This window comes from Bactrocera dorsalis, chromosome 3, assembly GCF_023373825.1.
Source record: "Bactrocera dorsalis isolate Fly_Bdor chromosome 3, ASM2337382v1, whole genome shotgun sequence".
Taxonomy (NCBI): Eukaryota; Metazoa; Arthropoda; class Insecta; order Diptera; family Tephritidae; genus Bactrocera; species Bactrocera dorsalis.
In genome coordinates this window covers 76,346,257-76,369,978 of record NC_064305.1, presented here as the reverse complement: position 1 = coordinate 76,369,978, position 23,722 = coordinate 76,346,257, and the positions used below count along the sequence as shown (strand labels likewise).

Here is a 23,722-nt window from a genome sequence, read left to right as displayed (position 1 = left end):
GTCCGAAAAATCTGCCATAAATTGTATGGACACAGTTCCAACAGTAAGAGGGATCTGAATATATTTCAAAAAATATTGCTTAGGCAAACAGCATTTTTGTTTTTGTTTTTAATCTTGCAGTTTGATTAAATTTTTAAAGAAATAATATCGCAATTTAACCAGTTTAAATTTTTTTGAAAATAATATATTTAATATCCCATTATACATATCATAAAAATATCGATATACATATATTTATATTATTAATACAAAAAGCGAATTGCGGTGCCCAAAAGCTTTAGGATGATATGTTGTAGTCCTTGCTGCATCCTATTAAAGAAAAATATTTAAAACGTAATATTGTTGTGAGTAATTTAAGGCAACACGTTGACGTGTTAAAGTGAGCTTAAATAAAAATAATTATAACAAAATAAAATTATTCATATACTATATGTAATTACATATGTATATAACCGAATTTTTTGAAAAGGTCAAAAAAATATTTATCTGGCGGAAACAAATTGAGTTGTAAATTGGTGCATTTAGTTTTAGCCTTTAGACTCAATTGAGGTTACGAAAGTAGTGTTTAATTTGTATACCCTGACAGGGGTTTATAAAGTTTCCAACGATGTTTGTAACACAAAAAATAGTAAGACTTTTTAATTTAAATTTCGCGTGAAAACTCATTCGCCAAGATATTTTTTCTTCTAGATTGGTATGACTGTCAGTGGCATCGGTGCCAAATGTCACATCAAACTAATCATTAGTGTTTAGTATACGCTTCTCTTTCTGAAGTACATAAAGTGCATTGGATGGTTTTCACGATGAGTGAAATTATTCAACAAAGAAGTTCCATTAAATTTTGTGTGAGGAATAAAATTTATGGGGAAGAAACGTTGAGAATGTCAGAAAAAGCCTTCGGTAATCATCGTTTGCCGTAAGCAAGTGTTTTTGATTGGTAGAAATTATTCTAAGAGGGTCGAGAACGCGCTGATGATGAACCAAGTTCAGAACGGCCATTAATATCAACTGTCCATAAAATCAAAGAATTGGTGCTTGAGAATCGACAATTAACAGTCAGAGATCTTACTGACATCATTGGAATATCAGAATGATCCGTAAAAACCATTTTCAAAGATTCTTTGGGGCTAAGACAAGTTAAAGCGCGATTGGTTCCAAAATCATTAAATTTTTTCGAAAAACAACGTCGTGTTAATGTCTGTGAAACAATGCTTTCCGACTACCAGTAGGTCATGAAACGTATTATCACTGGCAATGAGTCTTGGATCTATGTTTACGACACATATATAGGCCATCAATCGACCGAACATCGTGGCAAAGGTGAACCGAAGCCGAAAGAACACATTAAAACAGGTCAAAACTCAATGTTATGTTGATAGTTTTCTTCCATTATCGAAGTATAGTGCACACCGAATTCCTTCCGACTGGCCAAACTGACAAAAGGAAATATTATTTGAGTGTTAGGCGCCGTTTGCGTGAAGCTATGTGTAAAACGAGGCCGGAATTATAGGCCGACAACTCTGGATTTTTGCACGCTGATAATGCACAGTAGCAAACTTCATTGATTCTTCGCGAGGTTTTCGCCAACTTCTATCCAATATCATGCCACAACTACCGTATTCGTCTGTTTTAGACCCTTGTGACTTCTGGCTATTCAGCAAATTCAAAAAACTGCTCCGAGTTTCACTTTAGAAGAACTTTCCTGCTTTGACCTGCTTTAATATGAAACTCTGAATGTAGACTTAAGACATTCTATAGTTTGTTACTTGACTTTAGAGTTATCAGAAAGTTGTTGGTCTTTGGGAATGTTTCTTGGGATATACTAAGTTGAAAATATTTCTGTCCTATATGATTGTCTGGAAAACGTTTTACAACTTCTTCACTGATTCAATCACCTAAATTTAGTCGCATCTCTGTAGTATATTTCTAAGCTCTCTATTTTCGGTAGGAGTGGATTTGTGACGAAAAATTCTTCTACTAAAACTCCACTCAATATTGGAAAAGTGTGAACTCATTAAAGTTGTACACCCACTATTTATCATTAACATGCACATTATAGTGCCCATACTCACTGGTCTCTGTCTCCCAACCGGCTTCGACGCCATTTTTTTTATTTTGCTCCTTCAGCCAAGTGTAGAGCGGCGCATAATATTCCATCACACCTTTGCCGCTCAGCTTACGCTCACCTGTGGCGATTTCCATTAAATCACGCCAATGCCTGGTTGCACCGGCCTCCATCATTTGCCTGCGGAGTGAAATCATTCAGTGAGCCTTTTTCGCATGGCAACGCTTAGAAAGGAAGCAGTCAGCTATGTGTGGGTGTTTATATGCAAATGTTTATGTGACAGCGTGTGTGTGTTTATGTGTATGCAAATGTGTAAGTGATGCGTGCGCAAACGTATGGTACTTACCTCATCAAATCACCGGCCTTCGTACTGCCATGAAAATCACAGTTGTGCAATGGATATTCCGGATCACCGGGTCGATATTGTTCGCTGGCCAAACAAAATGCCCGATAAAACTGATAGCCCAGAATCTCCGAAAGCAATTTCCTGTTAACAAAATGTGAAAAAGTGTATTCAATGTGGCAGAGCTCACAGTTGTTGTAGTTGTTGCAGTTAGAGTTTTTGAATATATAGAGCTTTTAGAAATGCACGATTCTATGGAGTCTGCTGCGGAGACTAACTACTTTTAGAAAACCTTCGCTACGCGAGCTGTTGAAATGTTGCGTTGGTGGCAATGCCGCAGGCGCGCTGAGTTCAGAAAAATCGAAATGTACGGCTGCTATGTACATACATACACATATTACAAAGAGTATACATATACATATGTAACTGAGTGTTTGCAGGCCAAAAATTCCATCGCGGCTCCAGCGCGCTAACTCCGCCATTGACATGTGTCAATGCATAGCTGTACTATGTGAGGTAAATACAAATCTCTTGTTTGTATATGTGTGTGTGTTTTTCGGCGCAAACTTTACTCGCGGTCTCATTTGTGCGCCTTACTTGCTGCGGCTTTAGAACAAGGTTAATTTAGTTGAGGATTTCGAAAAATATGTACTTAAATCTATTACAGGTAGAATGAGCCGGGATTACTTGTTCTCGGCTTGGTTGTAAGCTAAGCATGTATTCACTAACAGAAGGTAATCCCTGTTGCGAACATTAGCTTGGAAAATTCTAAACACCGATAGAATTGCTTTAAAGGTTCCATAACAATTGAATTGGGGCACCAGAACAAATATATTTGAATAGCAGCAACTTTTTAGGTTCCGCTGGTAATCAAACACCAATTTCTACTGAGGAGAGCTTACAACGTTACTCACATGTTTAAGATAAAAAAAGATCTATTTCATTCTAGTATATTCTGTGGCAGATATGGAGCAATAGACTAAAAAAATATAAAAAACTCAAAAAAAATTGAAACAGGTGGCAATTCTATATTTTATTTTGATTTTTTTTTTTAATTAATAGATACATATTTAAATAGGTGGCAATCTTCGTAAAACTATCTTTTTAAGCATTACAATATTTTTATTTTATCATTTAAATTTTGAAATGACTTTGAAATAGGTGGTAACTCTCGTATAATTTAAAAAGGTGGCAACCTTCCTGAAAAATTACTCTCAAATATTTCAATATTATTATTTTATTTTCTAAGTTAAATTTTGTAATGAGTTTTAAATAAGTGGCAGCATTCGTAAAATTTAAATAGGTGGCAACCTTGCTGAAGAATTATTCTTAAACATTACAATGTTATTATTTTAGTTTATCATTTAAAATTTTTAATGAGTCTTGAATAAATGGCAACTCTCGTAAACACTGTAACTCTTGCAATCAACTGTTAGTCTTCTTAAACCGCTTTAATTTTATTCTCATATAGTATTTTATCAATGTAATAGAACAAAAAAAATAAATAAATAAATAAGTGGCAACCCTCCTGAAAAATATTTTTAACTGTAAGTTAAGTCTTCTATAGTTCGATACTCTTTTTGCATAATTCTTATTTTCTTTTCATACATTTATTTGTAATATGTGGCAACTCTCGTAAAAACTGTAGCTCTCGTAATCAACTGCTAGTCTTCTTAAATCGTTCATATAGTATTTTATCAATGTATGTAAGTGCAGAAAAAAAATTAGTAGGTGGCAACCCTCCTGTAAAATATTTTTATTGTAAGTTACGTCTTCTATAGTTTGATACACTTATTGTAATATTTTTATTTTTTATTTTTAAATATTTTATTTTTTTTAAATTTATTTGAAATATGTGGCAACTCTCTTGTTTTGAAATATAAGCCTTCATAAAACTCTTTAATTTGATACCCATATTGTAATATTTAGAAAAAACTCTCGAATAAATTTTGAAGATCCTCAAGAAGCTTGAAAAAGAATTGAGAAAGTTGGAGATTCTCACTGAGAAATTTAGATAGAATGAGTTCTTTATATGTTGAGGTGTTGAACATCCGACAGTGCCATGGGATAGGTTCTTTAAGTAATATAAAAATTTAGAACACTTACTATTGCTATTTTATTAAAAATTGATGGAGAAATGTATTGGACCTTCGTCGAACCAGTGCAAACCATTGTCTAAAATGTAACTTCTCAGATGGTAACACTCATAATCTTCTATATTGCTCCATGACTCTCACTTATCATTCATTTGATCACCAAAATTATATTTATAAGTAGTTAGAAGTATTTTCTAAACTCATCCAGCATGGATTTCCTTAAGGTTTGAGCATCGACTGTGATCTGAGTTCTAGCATAATTTTAGGAATCTACTGTTTCTAGGTACCCGTATTCCGAATCGTTTTTTATAGCTTTCGCTAGTTAGCTCGACCGAAACTAGTGAGTTTAAACCTCTACTCTACACGGAAATAAAGAGGACCACGTCTACATACACAAATACATATATGTGATAATCCTTAACGCAATGGGCTTTGTCGTAGAACTCCCATTCTTCACGATATTTTCATTTCAACGAGTCCGGATAGAAAAATGAAATATTTCCGCTTAAACCCTTAGTTCAAACATTTGATACTTCAATTTTCCAAAAACTGACTATTTCAGTACTTGCCCGACATATCAATCTCTAGACATGTTGCTAATAAGCAAACTCGATGATTATTCCTCAAAAGAAATATAACCTTCTCGTGAAAAAAGGATATTAGGAAGTATTTAGATCTAAAAGGATAAAGGAAGGTCTACTCACTCTGTATTTGGTTTCTCTGGATTCAGACCACGATAGAACTTAAAATCAGGATCAAAAGTATTCTCATTACGACGCTGCGGCGGCACAATACCAGCATACTTATTCTGCAAATTCCAGTAAGCACAATTCAATTCCTGAGCGCCAATATGACCGTCCATCACGTCGACCAAAAACTTGTCATTTATGAAGTACTGTGGTATCGCCAAAATTGTGTGAATACCCTGCATAGACATGCAAAAGGAACATTAGCAATTTATAGGTCTTTATAAGAGTCGCTTAGCTTACCATGCGGAACAGTCGATTCATGGATTGTTCCTCGCTCAAGCTGTGATTGAAGAGCAAATGCAGACGGTTAAGATGCCGTGGCGTGCCCGAAGCGATAACGGCCGCTTCGCCAATAGCGGCTGCAAAGCCCGGGCAGGGCTCGCTGTCCACGCCAAAAGGCAATCGTCCACGATAGAGATTATATTGCAGTTCGGCCATATTGCCGTGCATTTGCATGAGTTTCTTATAATCCAACTTGGGGCAATAGCGTAGCGCCGCTTCCGGCGGAAAGTAGAATACTTCAGCGTGGCAATCGGAACCGATTTCCTCATCGCCAATGCGACGTGAAAAGCGTTCATAGAAAGAGCTGTGTGGAGTAAAGAGTGTGATAGAAGTTAGATTAGTTATGTGCATTTGAATTTTAAGAAATGAAGTCAGTATCCAAAAAGTAAAAAAAGGAGTCCGTGGAATTATCGTTGAAAAGCTTAACTGTGAGGTTTAAGAGTGTCCTATGAAATAATATTGTGGGGATTCCTGGAAATTCCTGAATCCAATGATTCCATTTCAATTGGTTGGTATTTGCAAAGGTTGGCTTCTAAAATTTAGTCTACGTGATCGATACTTTTAACCCCAAACACCTACTGTCACTGTGCATTTGATATATTAAAAAATTCTGAAGAAAATTTCTAAAAATCTATATCCTCTTTCAAGAAGAAGTCGGAGATCTTAAGAAAATTCGAAACTATAAAGCTGATTAAATTGAAAGGAAGCTTGGGATTATATCCCTAATATCGAAAAATGGCAAAGTTAGATAAGGCCTAAGATCTCTTCTTTTTTAAGTTAACTTGTAGACTATAGACTTGCCTGTGTTGGACATAGTGTCCGTATACATATCAGACTCAGCGGATCCGGGTTCCTAAAAGAACACGTGTCTGAAGACTCGGAAATCCTTACACGCTTTGACATAAGGCAGTCCACGTAGGATCTCCTTAGATCAGCCATATAACATAACCTAACCTAAGCATCCTGGAGTTACAATCCTGATATTTTATGAATACCTGTACTAATTTTTCTTGATTTTTGAGTTGATAGTGCTACAATCGGTTAAAGAGTTGCATCCAATGAAAGCATATATTTATAAAGTTTAAAGCCTTTCAGATTGAATCTTCTAACTTTACATCGGGTCTTAAAAATTCCTAGTCTCTACTTTACAACAATATTTCTCCAGACCATAATTCTATCCTTCCATTGGATCTTAATTAGACTACCACAGTTTAAGAAACTTATTCCAGTTATATTCAGTTATGGGTCTACAGGCAGCTAATTGGTTGGCTTGTTAAGCCATTTGGACTTTAAATTTTTATATTTCTCTTACTGTGAAGTTAAGAGAGTTGTAAGAGCTTTTACATATATTACTTTTAAACATATATACATGTACTTACTCCGACATATGATTCAGCCCGATAGACTCAAAGAATTCCGCTGACTTTTTAATAATCTTCACTGGTGTCACAAGTATTTCCTCCAACCGCTGTTTAACGGTCGGCAATTGATGCGTCGGAAAGGGTGTACGGAAAACAGGGCGCGGCGACCAAGCCTGTCGTACAATTTGCTCCAACACATGCGCCGGTATGGCGCCTTCATCAGCATACAATTTCTCGCCATAAGTGCTGCGTACACATTTCAGTAGATAGGCGTGTAATTCCTGATATAACGGCATTATTTCCCATACGACATTCTCCAGCTCACGTTGAAAATTATCAGTATCGTAATACAGATACCAGGTACGTGATGGGGTTATGTGGCCTAATTGGGAACAAGAGCAAACAAACATCATATACTCGTACAAGCATTGATATAACCGAAGAAGAATCTAGGTAAGTGGACGTCAGTGGACTTGAGGCATATGTGTGAGTGTGTTGGTGTATGGTGGTGTGTGCGCGCATATGTGCTGCAGGCATTTTATTAGTGGTGTTGGTAAATGTCGTTTTCGTTTGTGATTAGTTGAATGGCATCTTGTTCTCATTGATTTCTCGTCAATCACATGGTCATTGGTTGCCTCATTACCACCACCACAACCTACACCAGCACCAGCAGCAGTACACCGCCGCAACTGACTTGACTGGCCTGACATCTCAAGCGGTTGCTCGGCATATTCAGGTTGCGCCACTTCTTACATACACATGGAGATATGCGGAGGACCTTCGGGTTATGCGGCCACCGGTCAATTTACCTAACATATTTATGTGCATACACACATGCGCAGACAAGCATCGCGTTATTGCACAAAGTATAGTAGTATGTATGTGTGTGTGCGAGTGTCCTTTAATTGACTAGTTGTATGTGCCATTTTAAATGCAATTTACGACATCTATTTGCAATTTCATGCCCGACACATTGAAGGCGCACATTGCTACGTCGAACTCGCCTATGGCTGCCTGACCGCTTAGCTGCTGTGTCAACTTAACCAACTGCTCTTTAAGGCGGGGTGGGATGCTGGTAGCGAGTTAGTGGGCTATTAAGTTACCTACCTGTTTCTTCGATTTGTATATTATAATATACTTGAGCTTGTGCTTGTGCTTTTGAAGCATCACTAGTCGGAAAAAACCTAGTTTACAAACATGGCAGTGGACTAGTTGGAAGGCGACGACACTTGACGATTTTATAAACTCATTTGATAATGAGACTTTTTTCATTTAAATAAATGAATATCACACAACTGGTTGATTTGCGATCTTCACTTAAACTAGTCCGAAAAGGATTAATCTTAGATCAAGGATAAAACCCTGAACAGAGCTGGACAGCCAGTATTCATTATTGGATAATATTCAACCGTATAGACCACCTCCAACACGCACTAAAGAAAATATAGCAGCCATAGCTGAGAGTGTACACGAAGACCGTTCGCAGCAACTTGGACGGGCGTATGGAATGACTTGACGCATTTTACGCCAAGATCTTAAATTAAAAGCGTACAGCTTGTGTAAGAACTGAAACTGTTCGCCTTTCTCAAACGGCATCGCTTCGAACTATAGGCTCATGAAAGGTTCCAGGAAGATCCGACATCTTGGAGTCAAATTGTGTTCAGTGATGAGGCCCATTGGACAAAGAGCAACTTGAAGAGATTCAAAAGCTGTCATTTCATCCAGAAAATTAACGGTTTGGTCTGGTTTGTGGGATGGTAGAATCATCGATCAAGCCATTCATTCGCCAGTTATCAGTCGAAATACTCCAACGAGTCATCGAAAATTGATGGACCTTCTGAAGTGTAGCCGCGACCAACATATGAGAGAGATAATTTTTAAAAATAAATGCCGAAGAATGCTCTTTCGAATGATAATAAACATTCCCCTTTAAATTTGAACATTATCTGTTTTTTTCTTTAAAAAAAGTAGGGAACCTCGAAATTGTTCATTTTGTTGGAGACTAATGCATCCCCAATCGGTCTCTACAAAGTCTACTCCAGGTGTACTCTCCTAAAGGATTATGCTCAAATTTGTTGCAGGATAATCACATGACCGTTTGTATGTGTGCTTGTTCTTTGTGTTTTGTGCAGAAATTAGGTTAACATTACATCTATGGGTTACCGTTGGTTTACGGAGGTGTTTGTGTGTGTTAGCCGAAACTGACATGACTTGCGTAAAATTTATTTAATGCGCAATTTATTTCTTTTTTCTTGCAACCACGACACTGCGGAGATTTTAATTGCAAATCGCTGCTGGTGACGAGAGCGTTGAAGGTGTCTAAATTTATTTTAATGCTAATAATTTTTATAAAGGGCGTAATGTGGAAGCTGGGAAGGGAGCTATGAAGCGCTTGAGTACTTGTGGGGCGGACCATAGTTAAGCATCTCTTTCTTTTCTATTTCAATAAAGTAGTTTTCCTCTTCATCTGCTTCCCCCGACGAGTACTGCGTCGAATACTTTCAGAGCTGGAGTGTTTTAATTGATTCGGTCGACATGTCCTAGCCAGTGTTGACGCGTTCTCGTAATTCGTTGAACTAAGTATGTCAAAGTCGTCGTGTATCTCGTACAGCTCATGCTTTCGTCCGACCATATTTTACAAAGAAGCTCCTCGATCAATGTCGGGCAATGCAGCGCCTACTCCATCGTCAGAGAATGGTGAATCGGGTTCATGCTTTCACTGCCATACAGCAGGCTGGAGAAGTATTCCTCACATAATTTCAGTATGCTTTGGGAATCACTAGATCACTTCCGGTCTTCAAACTTTTGGTTTGTCGCCGCATCTTTTTGTAGAATTTTTGAGCACCACCTCTGTCGACCCGCTTATCAAGCTCGTTGTACTCAGGCATTTTGGCTTTTCTCCGTGGTTTTTTGCAAATACGACTAGCTTTCCTCTTCAACTCTCGGTATTACGTTTTGTAGTAGATTGTATGATTTCGAGTTAGGCAGTCTGTGTTCTCTCCACTACGACACGGCCCGCCTCATCATACCAGCTGTTCTTTTGTCTGTTCCGGAAACCAATGGTTTCGTTTGAAGGTGTACGTAAGAAGCTTGAAATGCCGTCGCACAGTTCCCTGAGTGTAGATGAGTAGATTAATTAGACCTCGCTCGTTTTTCAAAACGTTCAAATCTGCTCAACAGACTTAGCATGGATTTGTATCCAGGTTCAAGGGTTCCCAAGAACTTTCTGCAATACAGTTTTGAACGGTTTTGTGTCATTGAAACAACAATGTTTCAGATCTGGACGATCTACCCAGATTGGATATTGGGATTATGCGGTACTGCACCTACTTTTAGAGTTGAGGGTTTCTACATCTTTTTATATTTTTGGTAATTCATTATTAAATTATATTTAAGGCAGGATTTATAAGTATTTATAAAGTCGGAAAAAACTGTCTTGTCTATCCACCCAAACTCAGACTAATAATATGACTAATGAATAAGTTTTAACCTCTATAAAAACTTACCGTTATATGAGGCCGCCAGACGTAGCATTCGCACATATGAGATGAAAGCCGATTTGGCACGATTACGATCCGCCAACACCGAACGCCATACACGCCAAAAGTACTCCAAGTCAGCCAGACTCTTTGTGCGCATCGCATGATTCACTATTGCCGGCACCATAGCGACCTGCAGAAGCAACAAAAATTAATTATGCATTTCAGTTTCATGCCTCACTTCGACTATTTCGCTATTTTACCGTTTGCTGACAGTCACCCAGCGAGCAAACCATGCGTGAGGTTATAAACGTTTGCATCGTGTGCAACAAATCCTTGGCTTCCTCGTAATCCTTATCCGGCAGACCGTAGAGTTGCAGTTTTGCGAGACGTCTCACACGTCGCCGCAATACCGGATCCTTCAGCTGCATCACCGGTATGGTGCTGAGGTTCATCGCCAATGCATACACGAGGTGGCGATAGTCATTTTCGATTTCTTGCTTAATCGGTGCTTGATTGATGGCGTTGTAACCGCGTCCTTTGGTGGTGAGATTGAGGAAACTGCTGCGCCGCCGCGCCCAAATGCCTTGCATACGTGTCGAGGCCCAGTCTAAATACTGGTTGGCATGTGCCTCATAGACGGCGGCATGTGGATATTTCGTTGCGTTCGTGGTGGCGTTAGTGGCTGCGACAACCGGTGTTGGCGTTTGTGTAGCAAGCGTTGCACTCGAAAGACAGAGTAGCAAGCAGAGCGCGGCGAGTAGTCGGCAGCGTGTGATAGTGACATTTGGCAGCTGAAAGATTAGTTGCAAAATTGTGTTGATACGGTGCTAGATTCTTTTGTTTTTTGTTTTTTTGTTTTTTTTTTATTTACAGTTATTTCACTTTTCGCTTTCTTAGCTTTGCTTACCAACGCTTGCTGGTGTGGGGTTAAGTGTCTATCAATCATTTTGCTCGCTCGCATTGACAGCGACGCAGTGAGAGAGGAAGAGCGCGTAGAGAAATGAAACTGCAAGAAAGTTGAGCGGAAAAGGAAATTACAAAATTAATATACTTATCGCTAAAACAACTAAAAAAAATAAGAATTGAAGAAATACGAAATAAAAATTAAGCGCGGTCAGTTGTGAGTAGCTGATTGCGCGCCCACACCAGAGACGTCTCAATGAAATTGGTGATAAGAAACAACAAACAGAAACTTCGACCGCAAAGTTTTAGACTTTCAGCAGCCGGACTTAAATGTTGTATTTACTGAATTATAACTGTATATGTAAGCATTGCAAAATGTGCGCTTTCGAATTTTATTTATATGCACTGACGTTGTTAGGAGAAGGGTGAGTGTGGGGGCTATGACCGTTTCTATAATACTTCAAGAAACATGACTCTCTGAAATGCCATTTTTCTGTTCGTATATTAGGCCGGCTTTCTGGCCGTCAATCCCGGCTTGGCCACTGTTTGAGACGATTCACTTTCCTTCGACCACGACACGAGGTTATGTCAAGATCTTTCAAAGATATAGAGATAATATTGCCAGACACGAGTTCTGTAGTGCTTTAAACATAGCCACGAAATTCAAAAGACAAAAAAGTAGAAGGGAGATATTTGACAACCTAATATTTTTTCGTACAATCTACTCTTTTTGAGATTTTGCCACTGGGAGACTAGGAGACTTGGAGTTTCATTAAATAATCTAATTCAGGTAAATCGGTGCAGAAGAACGCGAGAAATCTTTGGCATCCTTTCGAAAAAGACGGTTTCGAGAAAAACACGTTTAAAAATTCGCGAACTAGACGAACTAGTTTGAATGCCTACATTTCCGAAAATAGTTTTTGAATTTTGCAAAATTCTCTTGTAGACATATTCTTCAAGAATTAAAGTTAAATAATTAAACTTTGAAAAATAAAAATCACTTCCTGTGTTTCTAGACTAGAACGTCTAGAACATCCCCTTAAACGAATTGAAATGTTTCACACATTTACTTGAACGCTTACAGCTCGACGCGTCTATAATCAGTGGCATTAAAAATTGCGGAGATAACATTGTGAATGAAACTAACTATTTACTTAAAAAAGTGACTGATAAGGCAAAGTTGAGAATTTGCAAAGAAAGGCTTTAAAATTATACATCTATTTGCATATGTAGCGATTAGCATCTCTCCTAATTATAACAGATCAACTCATTAACTGGCTGTTATCAGATAGCACTGTATTTAGCAAGTAAACTATTTAGTCCCGTTATAATATTAAGCACCTCATATTGCGTGCACTAATTCGTCTTATTCCGTTTTGATCATCGGTCGAGACAACATGTGTTCTAAAGCGGTCAAGATAAACATCTCGGACTTACTCCTAAGTGAATAAAGGTGATTAAATTAAATAGTGTTGTGCTTAATAATACACTAACCGCCACAAATATATAAATAAAAACAATATTCTATTTGAACGATTTTACGCCATATTTGTAATCAGTGCGACCAAAAATAATTACAAAATAAAAAAATCTTGTAGTTTATCACATAAAATTTTTGAGGGTGTTATTTAGGAAATGATGACTGAAAATTTCAACATGGACCACCTTCCATATACATATATAAATATATACATATGTCACCTCTTAGTTAGCACTTAATATTATTTTGACTTAGTTTGTTTTAGTTTAATACAATTTTTTAGAAAATTAAAATATTTTTTTTTTTTCAAAAATAATGTTGTTTTTTCAAAATATATATGTATTTACTTTAAAAGTCCAGTGGTTAAATATTAATTTCCGACACTAATCGTTCAAAGCCGCGGAGAAGACTGAAAGTTTCTCAAAAACTTCTGATTATGGCAAGTTGGATGTTGCGAGCTTATCAGAGAATGAGCTTAAACTAGAAAATGAGAGTGAGGTTTGAGAAACAATTGAGAAAAGCATTTCCTTTTCTATGCGCAATTTTTTACCAGCAGTAATTTTGTTATTTCTTAGAACGACTTATTAAGGTGATCCTCTTGAAAGGGAATACCACAGACTAAACCAACAATTAACTATAATATTATAAGAAGGTGATTTCAAGAAATGGCTATGGTTTTGAAGTAAGATCATCGGCAGATGTGTTCTGCTTTACCCCATGTGTATATTACGTTTTATGTATGCATGTTCCCAGAATAGATAGGTCTCTCATATAAGTATTTAGGAACTCAATAACATTCCCATGTTAGTTGAAAGCAAAGCATCGTTTAATGTAATGTAATATAAAAACCGATAAAAGGTCCATAAAATGATTGGAGTTTAAATGACTGTTGAATTAAAGTTCGCTCGGCTTCACATTTGGCACCATCTGCTGGGAAATACAGTATATAAGTTCAATAGGATATGGTGTTAGAACATTCACTTGCAAACTGAGTGGTCTATGCTTTACAAAAAAAATCGAGGAAAGAATAGAAGGGAAGGAGTCGCTGACTTCAATTTGAAGCAGTAGATCTGATAGCATAGCGGCGTTTAGTTCGTTCTCTGCGTACTCAATACTAGTGAAGAGATGTCGGTATTCGGCTTCGAGTTGCTTCATATTTAGACTGCTAAGCTTACTAGGCCAGATACTTCAGTCTCATTAGCTTGATAATGGGTATGGGTAGGAGCATAGCTGGGTGATTGCCGTGCAGTACTGGATAGTAAGGCCTCAACTCTTTGCTATAACTCGGTGCGTAGAGATAAACCTCCAACGCAACTAACGCAATGAATGTAGAATTATACTCAGCGACAGCCAAGAGGCACTTAAAGCGATCCCTGCGTACAAGATCAAATCGCTATTGGTGCAGAAGTGTATAGAACGGCTGCACAGTCCGTCACATCGTAATCAAGTGCACCTCATCTGGGTGCCCGGTTACAAAGGTATAGCCGGGAATCGCCCGCTTCGCAGCATCCCCAAATATGGTAGGAGCCGGAGCTTTCATTTAGATTGATCCTCATATCAAGGAGCTGCTTCGCAAGCGTGAAGAAAATTGGCAACAACTTCAAAGCATGCGTCATGCCAAGTTACCTCCCAAGAGACCAACTAAGGCTATTTGTCGCCTTCTACACTGGCCATTGTATGCTCAAGAAGCACTTACACTATAACATGAGCCTAGCTTCTTGTGCAAATCACCTGTTCCGCGACATAAAGCCTGAATTTTTAGAACAGCTGCTAATTGACAGCAAGGAAGTCTGTAGGCGCAGAATAATGGCCCTTGGATCTATACTTCCAAATAGGGACCATGTTGCCTCAATAGCACCTATGTTGGAATTTATCAATATGTTGGGGTTAAGTGAGTCGTTATGACTTAGGAGAAGGCACATTAGACCTTAAGTCCTCATTTATTTGTCTAATCTAATCTAAGACTCAGGCCAGCTCGGTAAGCACTAGTCAGCTGCCATCATCTGTCCAGTCGCGAGGTGTTTACATCCCAGAATAAATCGTAGGAAGTTTTGTGAATTCTTCGTCCCAAAAAATTATAGGAGTTCTAATTGTACGATCGGGGTTTATGTGACAAGATTGGACATTTCATAACTTGGATCTCATGCTCTTAGATAACCAATGGAAATAGAAATAAAGCAACCAAGAGAATTTGTTATAGTTTCATGACTCTTTTTCGAGACTTAATATTGAACTATAGGATATTTTTATCAGAGTTTTAGTTAACCGAACTTAACATTTTCACCAAACATCTTGGAGGCAGTGGGGGTGGTGGATCAGCTCTCTAACCTAGCTTTACCTAACTAGATCCTCTTTAAATTCAATGACAAACAAAGATATTATCTATATAAAATGCATGGATGAATGAAAAAAATGGTCTCGGAGCCGTGTGAACGCGACAGCAAGAAGTAAAGACAAAGTCCTCAGGTTTCTGTGGTGACAAAACTAGTTTATTGCTTCTCTATCTCCAAGCACTGTTGTAATATTCCTAAGTATGCTTGAATTGGCTGAAATGTTGTGAGAAGTAATCTCAAGACCATGGATAGTATAAAAAAATATATATTTTTTTTTCATTTTCCGATAACTTATACTTTCAAAATGGTTTAGTGGATAATTTTAAACCCTCCCCTTACTTACTTCGAATTCAGCAATTCAATACAAGTCATGATTACTATTCCACTCAATTTCATTATCCCAACTGACTCTGATTTTCATTTATGGTTTTCCTCACACTCATATCTTCAAGATTTCAATAATCCTTAGTTTGAGTTAAGCCATTTCATTAGCATTTATTTCCTATTACCATATGTTGCCTAAAAAAAACTACAAGTTGCTTAATTCGATTTGTGAAAACGTGGCGCCTTTATATTAAACTGCTTGACTATCGACTTAATGTTTTTTAATGTTAAACAGCAGCTTCATCAACACTTGCCGCAATCTATGTGACTTTGGTTGACATCACGTTTATAAGAATCTATTCACAGATTTTATTGTTGCAACCGGCTTATGTGAAAATAAAACAAAAAATTCTAAAGAATAAAAACACTTTTAAACAGTATGTTGCCATATGCAATAGTGTGTGTGTGTGTGGGCATTTGTGTGGGTGGCTGGCTGGTTAGTTGGCTGGTTGATGATGTTGACGAGCAGCTGTGCTGGTGTTGTCGCTGCTTGAGATTCCGTGCAGATTACAGTTGGAACGTGCTGACACGTGCCACGCATTCACGCCTGCCGCGTTGCCCTCCTCCTCCTTTTCACACGCTCAATAAAACACATTGGTGGCGTTTGGTGGTAGTGTGGTGCCAAGCTTGCATTCTGCGGCAAAAAGAAAATAAATAGTGAAAATGTGTGATAGATGAGGTAGATAAGTGAGCGTGTATGAGCATGTGTGTGTGGCGTGTGTGTGCTTGTGTGAAAAGTGCGATGCGTGAAAAAGCGTTTGGCAAATGACATTTCTGTGCACTCACTATCGATGGGCATCCAGCCGACACGTAGGTTCTTGCTAACATTGTCCTCGCTGATCCACGTGTTCAATGGTTCATAGTACTCTAGAAAGGCTGTGGCCGTCATATTTGTTAATTTTATGCTGGTCAGCGGTTTGATGATTTCGCGCCAGGGCTTTGAAGAACCGGCGCTCATCATGTCGCTGAAAGAAAAAAATAACGTAGAATATGTGTGTGGGTATATTTCTTCTGATAAAATTAGGAATCAGTTATATAAAACAAATTAAAAAAAAAAAAATTGAAAATAAATTTCGACTTTTTCGAAGTCTGAGATATATTATATTTAGCTCTATTCCAAAGGAAGCGCTTAGGTTAGGTTACACTAACTGGACCTACAGGTCCTTTATTATGCCAGCTGGAGTTTCATTATTAATACGAACTGTGGTTTACAGTCGGCAGGACGTCAACGCGTTTTGCGTGATCTTGATATCTAACTCTTATACTTCATGCAGGGCCTTGAAATGCGAACTCCAAGCAATCTAAGCAGAGTTCTAAATAAGTCCAGGCTAGAGAAGGTGTTCTAGTCTCCCTCATGCTCTTCCCTACAATTTCTACGTGTATCATCTTTAATAACATCCAGACGGTAAGCAGGTGATTCTAGTAAGTTGTGACCTGCGACTTGGCCAACAAGACTGTGTAAGTAGAAAGTTTTCGTGCTTTCCTTCCTTGGCGATCCTACAGACCACTTAAGGATTCCACTGTCAGCTTTTTAAAAAATTTCATTGCGTATTGTTTTTAACACTTTTGGCAATCTCAGCATGTTTCTCGTTTCCAGGAACGCCCTCCAGGCCTAACACCCAGTATATATGCCGCAGCTTTTCGGTTGCCACAATATCTACTAAAGCCCTGCTTTTAAGGACATTATCCGCCACAATACGACATATATATTGACCTTATTTGTGCCGCTTTCTGCCTTATTATCTATTTCAGTTGCCTTTCCGCCGCAAATTATTATTCCTGAAAGATCCCGGCAGGCTCGCTTGAGATTTAGCTCCGCGCTATAGATCCGGACGTCCACTTCATCAACCATTTTTTGATCCGTTCGTGTAGATCTTGGAAAGTTCTGTGGTGGATCGTGTGTACCTGTGCCACCCAGCCTCTTTTAGTGTGACTTGAAACCTTCTATCGAGATATTTCCGAAGATTCGTGTTGAAAATACACCTAGTGACCTGAATTTTGAAGCTGACTTCGCTGCCGAGGTTTCCACTGCAAAATCAGTTGGTGGCAGGTTGAGCAATCTTTAAGTGCAACCGTTGAAAGGGTTTCATAGCGGGAGCAATGCAGAGAGAGGTGAGTTCGCTCCAACGGTTTCCTTTATGATAATTTATTGACAACGGCCCACCACTTCAAACCACCATAGACTAAGATTGGCTTGGCTACCTGTGTGTAACACCATTGCATGAGGACAGGTGATAGGCACCATGTTAACCTAAGCATTTTCTTACATGCGTTAAGAGCACCACTGGCTTTTTTCACCCTCTCTTCGACATTGAGCTTCCACGTCAGTTTACTGTCTAAAACTACTCCCAGGTAATTGGTATGTTCCTTAGTAGTTAACTCTTCCCCGTTGAGCCATGAATGAATCTTTTACTTCCTTGTAAAGAGTACCAAATCCGTCTTGCTTGGCATTTACCCTTCAGTTAACCGATATTTCCACTGGTGTGTGACTTTTAGATTCGTATTCTTCACGCAACTAATTGTGTTTAGGAATTTGTCCACCATTGGCATAGCTATGTCATCTGCACAGGCTATAAGTTTGGGTACTTTCCTTCAAATTTTCCCGGAAGCTCTTGTAGCAAACAAAGAACTACAGTTGAGGCGACAGGACACTCTTCGGAGGAACTCCTGTTCACGCTAATCTCAGCAATCTGGCTTCGTTTCACCTTGCGTTCATCTTCCTGTAGCTTATTAGAGCTGCCAGACTATTAACGATAGCGCCCTTGGAGACATTCTTAAATTTAAACTAATTAAATCAAATTATGTCAAGAAAGACGCTCAGGGCATATTCCCTATGCCCTGGTATTTCTTAATATATAAGGATAACGAGTGGTGTACAATCTCAGTGGATTTGTCTTTCGTGTAGCCGTATTGAGCCGTCGGTAGGTTAACTGATAGAATTTTATCCCTAGCATAGGCATCTACAATTGTTTCGAGTGTCTTCAGAATGAATAGTGTAAGGTGCTGGTCTATATTCTTTCGAATAAAGGGGGACTCAACTACTCGTCTTTGCTATGAATAGAACCCTCGCCTTGCTCTAAAGCATTAAACCTTAAACAGCCTTTATACCTTCATACTACTTACTAAAGAAATTTGCCCGCATGTTTGTCACCATGAAAATCGCAGTTGTCCAATGGCTTGTAAGCATTGCGCCGTTCGAACTCGCCTATGTTCAGACAGATGGCGCGATAAATTTGATAGCCCAAGAACTCATCGAACAGTTTTCTGCACAAATGAAAATAAAGTATGAATAAAAGTTCATTCCAATTAATTTGTGACATTGCCATACTTCGTGCTCCGGAACTGATCGACAATGCCCTCATAAAACTTATAGGGCATATCATAAACACCGGGATCGGTCTGTAGTGGTGGCTCCACGCCCATATATTTCTGCATCAGATTCCAGTAATGGCAATTATAATGCTCCGGCTGCACTCTGCCATCGATCATGTCGACCCAGAGCTTTTCGTGCACAAAGTAAGTGGGCAGTGTGAGCATAGTGTGAGCGGCCTGAAAGAGAATAGAGCAGAGCGTAAAAAAAGTAATAGGAGAGAGTAGAGCGTGAGAAAAGTTAGAGAAGAGAGCAGAGCGTAAAACGGCTTATAGAAGAGAGCAGAGCATAAAAAACTAGTGAGAAATAAATGGTTTCATTTAAGCATAAATGTTGTTTACATTTTTTTCTATCTTGATACCTATTCGAAAGTGTTTCATATCACATTTCGTACCCAAAAATATTCGAGTTCTTATCGCTACTCACCAAACGGTATAGACGGTTCAAGTTTAAGAGGTCATCATAATCGTAATTCTGTAAAATACCTAAGCGTTGCTGCAAATGCTTCGGTGTGGACACAGATAAAATGACTGCCTCGCCCAAAGCTGCACCAAATCCGGGACATGCTTCCTGATTGAGTCCAACGCGGAAATTATTCTTCTCGATCGCATATTGCACGGCCGCAATGTCGCCGTGTGTCTGCAGCAGTTTCTTGTAGTAGACTTTGGGGCAGAAGTGCAACTCTACTTCGCCAAAATCGAAGATGCGTGACTTGCAATCAGGTCCACCGGTACCGGCGCCCATTTCGATGAAGTGGTCATTCATGAACTCGCTAATCAGAGATGTATTAAAAAGAAATAAATATACATTCAAGCAGACTCTTTTGAAACCTACTCTGTGAGATTCCTGAAGCCAAGCGAACCGAAGAATTGCACACTAATATTAACCAAATCGAAAGGTTTGAAACCCGCGCCATCCAATTCGGTCTGCATGTTGGGTAACTTCCGTTGTACGAAGGGGTTCTGCAGCACTGTTTCTTTCTTCCATGCCTGATATGTCACTTGCTCCATGAGATGGTGCGGTATGAGACCCGTCGGTGGTATGACGTCATCACCATATTTGTGCCGCAAAATATTACGCAAATGTGCGTGGATTTCCCGATAGAAGGGTCGCAATGAATCCATCAACTTTTCCAGCTCATAGATCAGATGGGGATCTTCGTACTGATCATACCAAAATGCCGAGGGCTGTACATCTGGTGTGCTCATATTTCGGTAATACGCTATGTAGTAGTGCAGCGCTTCCTTCACTTCAGCGGGCATTTTATTGCGCCATTCCTTCCAGTAATGCTTGATCTCATCTAGATCATCACTGTTCGTGAAGACCGTTTTGATTTGATGCACGAAAGCCATATTGCATTTGCTCGGCTCCTTCATGTTGCACACCCACTTCTTACGTGACATATTCTTCAGCGTGCTGGTGGCACGCTTGAACTTATAATTGATTGGTGGATATTTAGCGCCGCGCAAGATCACCTCGAATTGTCGTTTCAGCAGTGGATCTACGAAATTTTGCCAATCGAACTTCTGCATTGTGCCATAGAATGGTCGCAACTTCTCGCGCATCAAAATTTCGGGGCTAAGTGTGTCGTCAGCGAATTGCCGATATGCCGTAGCGCTGGCCCAATAGACATCGTTCATTTGTGTGAGTAGAAACTGTGCAGCTTCTTCGTTGAAAAATTCGGGCTCATGTGGGTTGCTGTTATTATATTGTGCCTCTGAGAAGCAGATAAATGCTGCTAACTGTGGAGGAAATTTATTTTAATAAATATTTTGTATCTTGATCCGACTCAAATCTTCAAAGCACGTACTTATAAATTAAGGTTAGAATATTTTAGTTAATATGGAGATTTAAATTAGAATAAATGCGTTATAGATATATAATGGGCGTCTACTAAATCCCTCTCTATGTTCCAAATCAAGTCTTTGTATTTGAAATATTGTTTCATTCGTTGTCATCGTCGTACTTCTAAGATGTATATTTCTGAAAAATATACTCACTAATTGAAGTATTCTGTAAAAATCGCTATTAGGAAGCTTACGAATAACATTTATAACTGCCCTTTAGGCATTCGAATTGAAAGCTCTTATTTCTCACGACCTTCAACAAAATTGCATATCTATACAGGGTTTGTCCGGAATGTAATAGGAGTGAGTTGATTTAAAAAAATTTATTGAACCAATGATTACAATTCTTTAAAAACTTTCAAAATAAGCTTCTGCGCCAATGCGCCGCCAGTGCGATTTCCAAGCATTGAAGGCGCCACGGAAGGCATTCTTCGGAATAGCGTTGAAAGCCGAGGTGCATGCTTCCAGGATTCTCTCTGTCAACTCAAAATACTTGCCTTTCATCGGCCTTTTCAGGCAAAGAAACAAAAAAGTTCGGAGCGTCTGCGGAAGCGGAAGGGATGCCGGCCTTGGTTAGGTACCTGTTCACAAAAAGGCGGTGTGAGCCGGTGCGTTGTCGTGGGGCAACTTCCAATCAGCTGCGATGTCTTGTCGGGCCCGATTGACCCTTCGTTTAAGTCTTTTGAGGACTTCCACGTAAAACTTGGCTTTGACGGTTTGTCCAGGAGGTACAAATTCATAGTGGACGATGCCTTTGATGACAAAACAGACAATGAGCATCGTTTTCACTTTGGAGTTGCTCATTCATCAGTGACCTTTTCCCGGCCCTCCAAAAAGGTCCGGTGCCACCGAAACATACCACTACTTGCTAGAGCAACATCTTGGTAAACCTGCTGGATCATATCAAACGTCTCTGTCGCAGATTTACCTAGTTTCATATAGAATTTAATCGCATACCTTTGCTCTAACGAACGCCGCATTTTCGGCTTACACCACTCACAGAAACATGTAGTGCAAAAATATCTCTATTGACTATCAATGTACTCGGAGACAACTGACCAGCTGCTCGTTCGTTAGCTAGGAACGCCCTTTACCGAATCCAGTCGGTCCGTGTACGTTTCGAAGAAAATCAGTCCTATTACTTTCTGGACAATCCCTGCATGTTTAAGAAAGAGAGAAAAAACTTCTTATAAATTTCGTGAAAGACTTTTTGGGTTCAGAGTCAACTAAGAAGACAAGAAAGCACCGAAGTTTAATAACAGTTTACTAGTTTATATATTGACTGTTCTGAAAAACGCTCTGAGAGGAATATTGACCATGTTCACTTGAAATCATTAAGTTTTAATTTATTAATTATTTTCACTTATATCCTCAATATAAATATTTTGAGGAATTTCGGGTTTTGTAAAGGAGTAATTTTTACCCTGATCTGGCTATATTAATAAACACCCAGAAGGAAACGTCGAATACACTATAAAGGATAAAAATGATAAAGCTAAGTCGATTAAGTCTGTTTGTCTGTATATACGCGAACTAGTCTCTCAGTTTTTGAGATATCGAACTGAAATTTTCAAAAAGTTGGACATTTGTCGGAACCGCGAATATCGAATCACTATAGCTTATGGCTGACATACGAACTGAAGATATCTTCACGAAATTTGCAATAAATTATTGTCCAAGGCAACACACAACAAAACCAAGTATGTATTGCTATACCCTTTTGTGCTAAATTCAGTGCCGAAGTTTACGTCTTGTAAAATATTTTTTTTTTCGCAATGTTTCTTTTTTAGTACAATTTAATGCTGTTGGCTTCTTCTCTCAACTTTATTTTTTCTTTTCTAATCACCAGATATTGTTTTTAAAACATATTAGTTTCTTGTTTTTTTTAACTGTCTGTTAGTACAGATATATTGTATGTATGATATTTTATTTCAAATTTGCACTTAAGTTTTTTAATACTAACAAGCAGTATTGCAAACTGCCAGCATCGCTTAGGAATGCTCATGTTTCTTTCGACTTCGTTCACAAGTTCTCAAGACCGCGCGCGCCGAGCGCTAAAATTAAACTAAAATTCTTGAAGTTTATCAACTAATGGCCTGGCTTTGTTTCATTAATGATTTTTTTATTCATATATATGTGTGTATACCATATAAAGAGTAGTGATTTGAGCTGACCTATGTACGGTTTGAACTGATAACCCAACACCAGATGCATATAAAAATATAATACAATAAATACTTAGATCTTTATGTACAAGTATATGTATAATATTATGAATACATTTTTAAAATGGTGATAAAATGACTGGCTGCGTTTTTTTTTTCAAAATTGCTGCAGAAATTAAAAATTATTACGTAAGCTTTATTTTGATGAAGCTTATCAGGTATAGAACAGAGTGAAGAACTTTAAGTTAATGAATAAAGAAAGAGTGATTGTGCGATAAGTGCATATGTTAATGTGTTAATGTTTTATGGCAAAAATTCGAAGACGACAAAATTAGGATATAAAGAATTGGGGAATGAGCGGCATTATAAGAACTAAGTAAATTTCTGCCTACCTTTGAGCACCAAGGCCAAAGGAAGCATTCGCTTTCGATGATCATAAATTACACTGAAGCTCAATAACAATTTTTTTCTGGGTATTGAACCAAACCAATATTTTTCAACAGATTGGTCATAATTAAAATTATAATATATCCGTTTTTTGAAATTAGCATCCAAAATTGCAAGAATGTTAAATCACAACTTCTTGGAATACACTCAATGTCACAATTTCTTCAATTAATCGAATCTCCAAGCTTTTCTTGCAATAATTCGGTTATTGCACGTGCTGTGTGGCACGTAGCCTCGGCAGGTTAGAATCAGTTGTTGTCAAGTTCAACTTCGTCTCCATTGACAGTAACGGTATCACCAGTTTCGTTTCGAAAAAAGTACGGACCTATGTTTCCATCAAACCAAAAACCACACCAAAGTGTCAATTTCGGTGAATGTAAAGGTTGTTCAAGAATAATTTGTGGATTTTCTTCGC

General features: G+C 38.4%; 3 protein-coding genes across 4 annotated transcripts in view; 1 reads left to right on the top strand and 2 right to left on the bottom strand.

The window, feature by feature from the left end:
- Positions 1–23,722, top strand: part of LOC105229183 (sodium/potassium-transporting ATPase subunit beta-1-interacting protein) — a 236,659-nt gene that overhangs the window by 189,477 nt on the left and 23,460 nt on the right. The window lies entirely within an intron of this gene.
- LOC105229109 (angiotensin-converting enzyme) lies at positions 205–13,258 on the bottom strand. The gene is made up of 10 exons (XM_049453447.1): positions 13,109–13,258; positions 11,286–11,384; positions 10,639–11,169; positions 10,403–10,568; positions 6,915–7,278; positions 5,494–5,839; positions 5,209–5,429; positions 2,412–2,552; positions 2,073–2,245; positions 205–309 (listed from the first exon to the last, which is right to left on the bottom strand). The coding sequence occupies exons 2-10, from the start codon at positions 11,337–11,339 to the stop codon at positions 278–280; spliced, it is 2,028 nt and encodes a 675-aa protein (XP_049309404.1). The 5' UTR covers positions 11,340–11,384; positions 13,109–13,258; the 3' UTR covers positions 205–277.
- LOC105229185 (angiotensin-converting enzyme) lies at positions 15,639–22,785 on the bottom strand. The gene is made up of 7 exons (XM_049453449.1): positions 22,659–22,785; positions 19,683–20,590; positions 19,275–19,620; positions 18,807–19,027; positions 18,602–18,742; positions 16,265–16,443; positions 15,639–16,112 (listed from the first exon to the last, which is right to left on the bottom strand). The coding sequence occupies exons 1-7, from the start codon at positions 22,698–22,700 to the stop codon at positions 16,060–16,062; spliced, it is 1,890 nt and encodes a 629-aa protein (XP_049309406.1). The 5' UTR covers positions 22,701–22,785; the 3' UTR covers positions 15,639–16,059.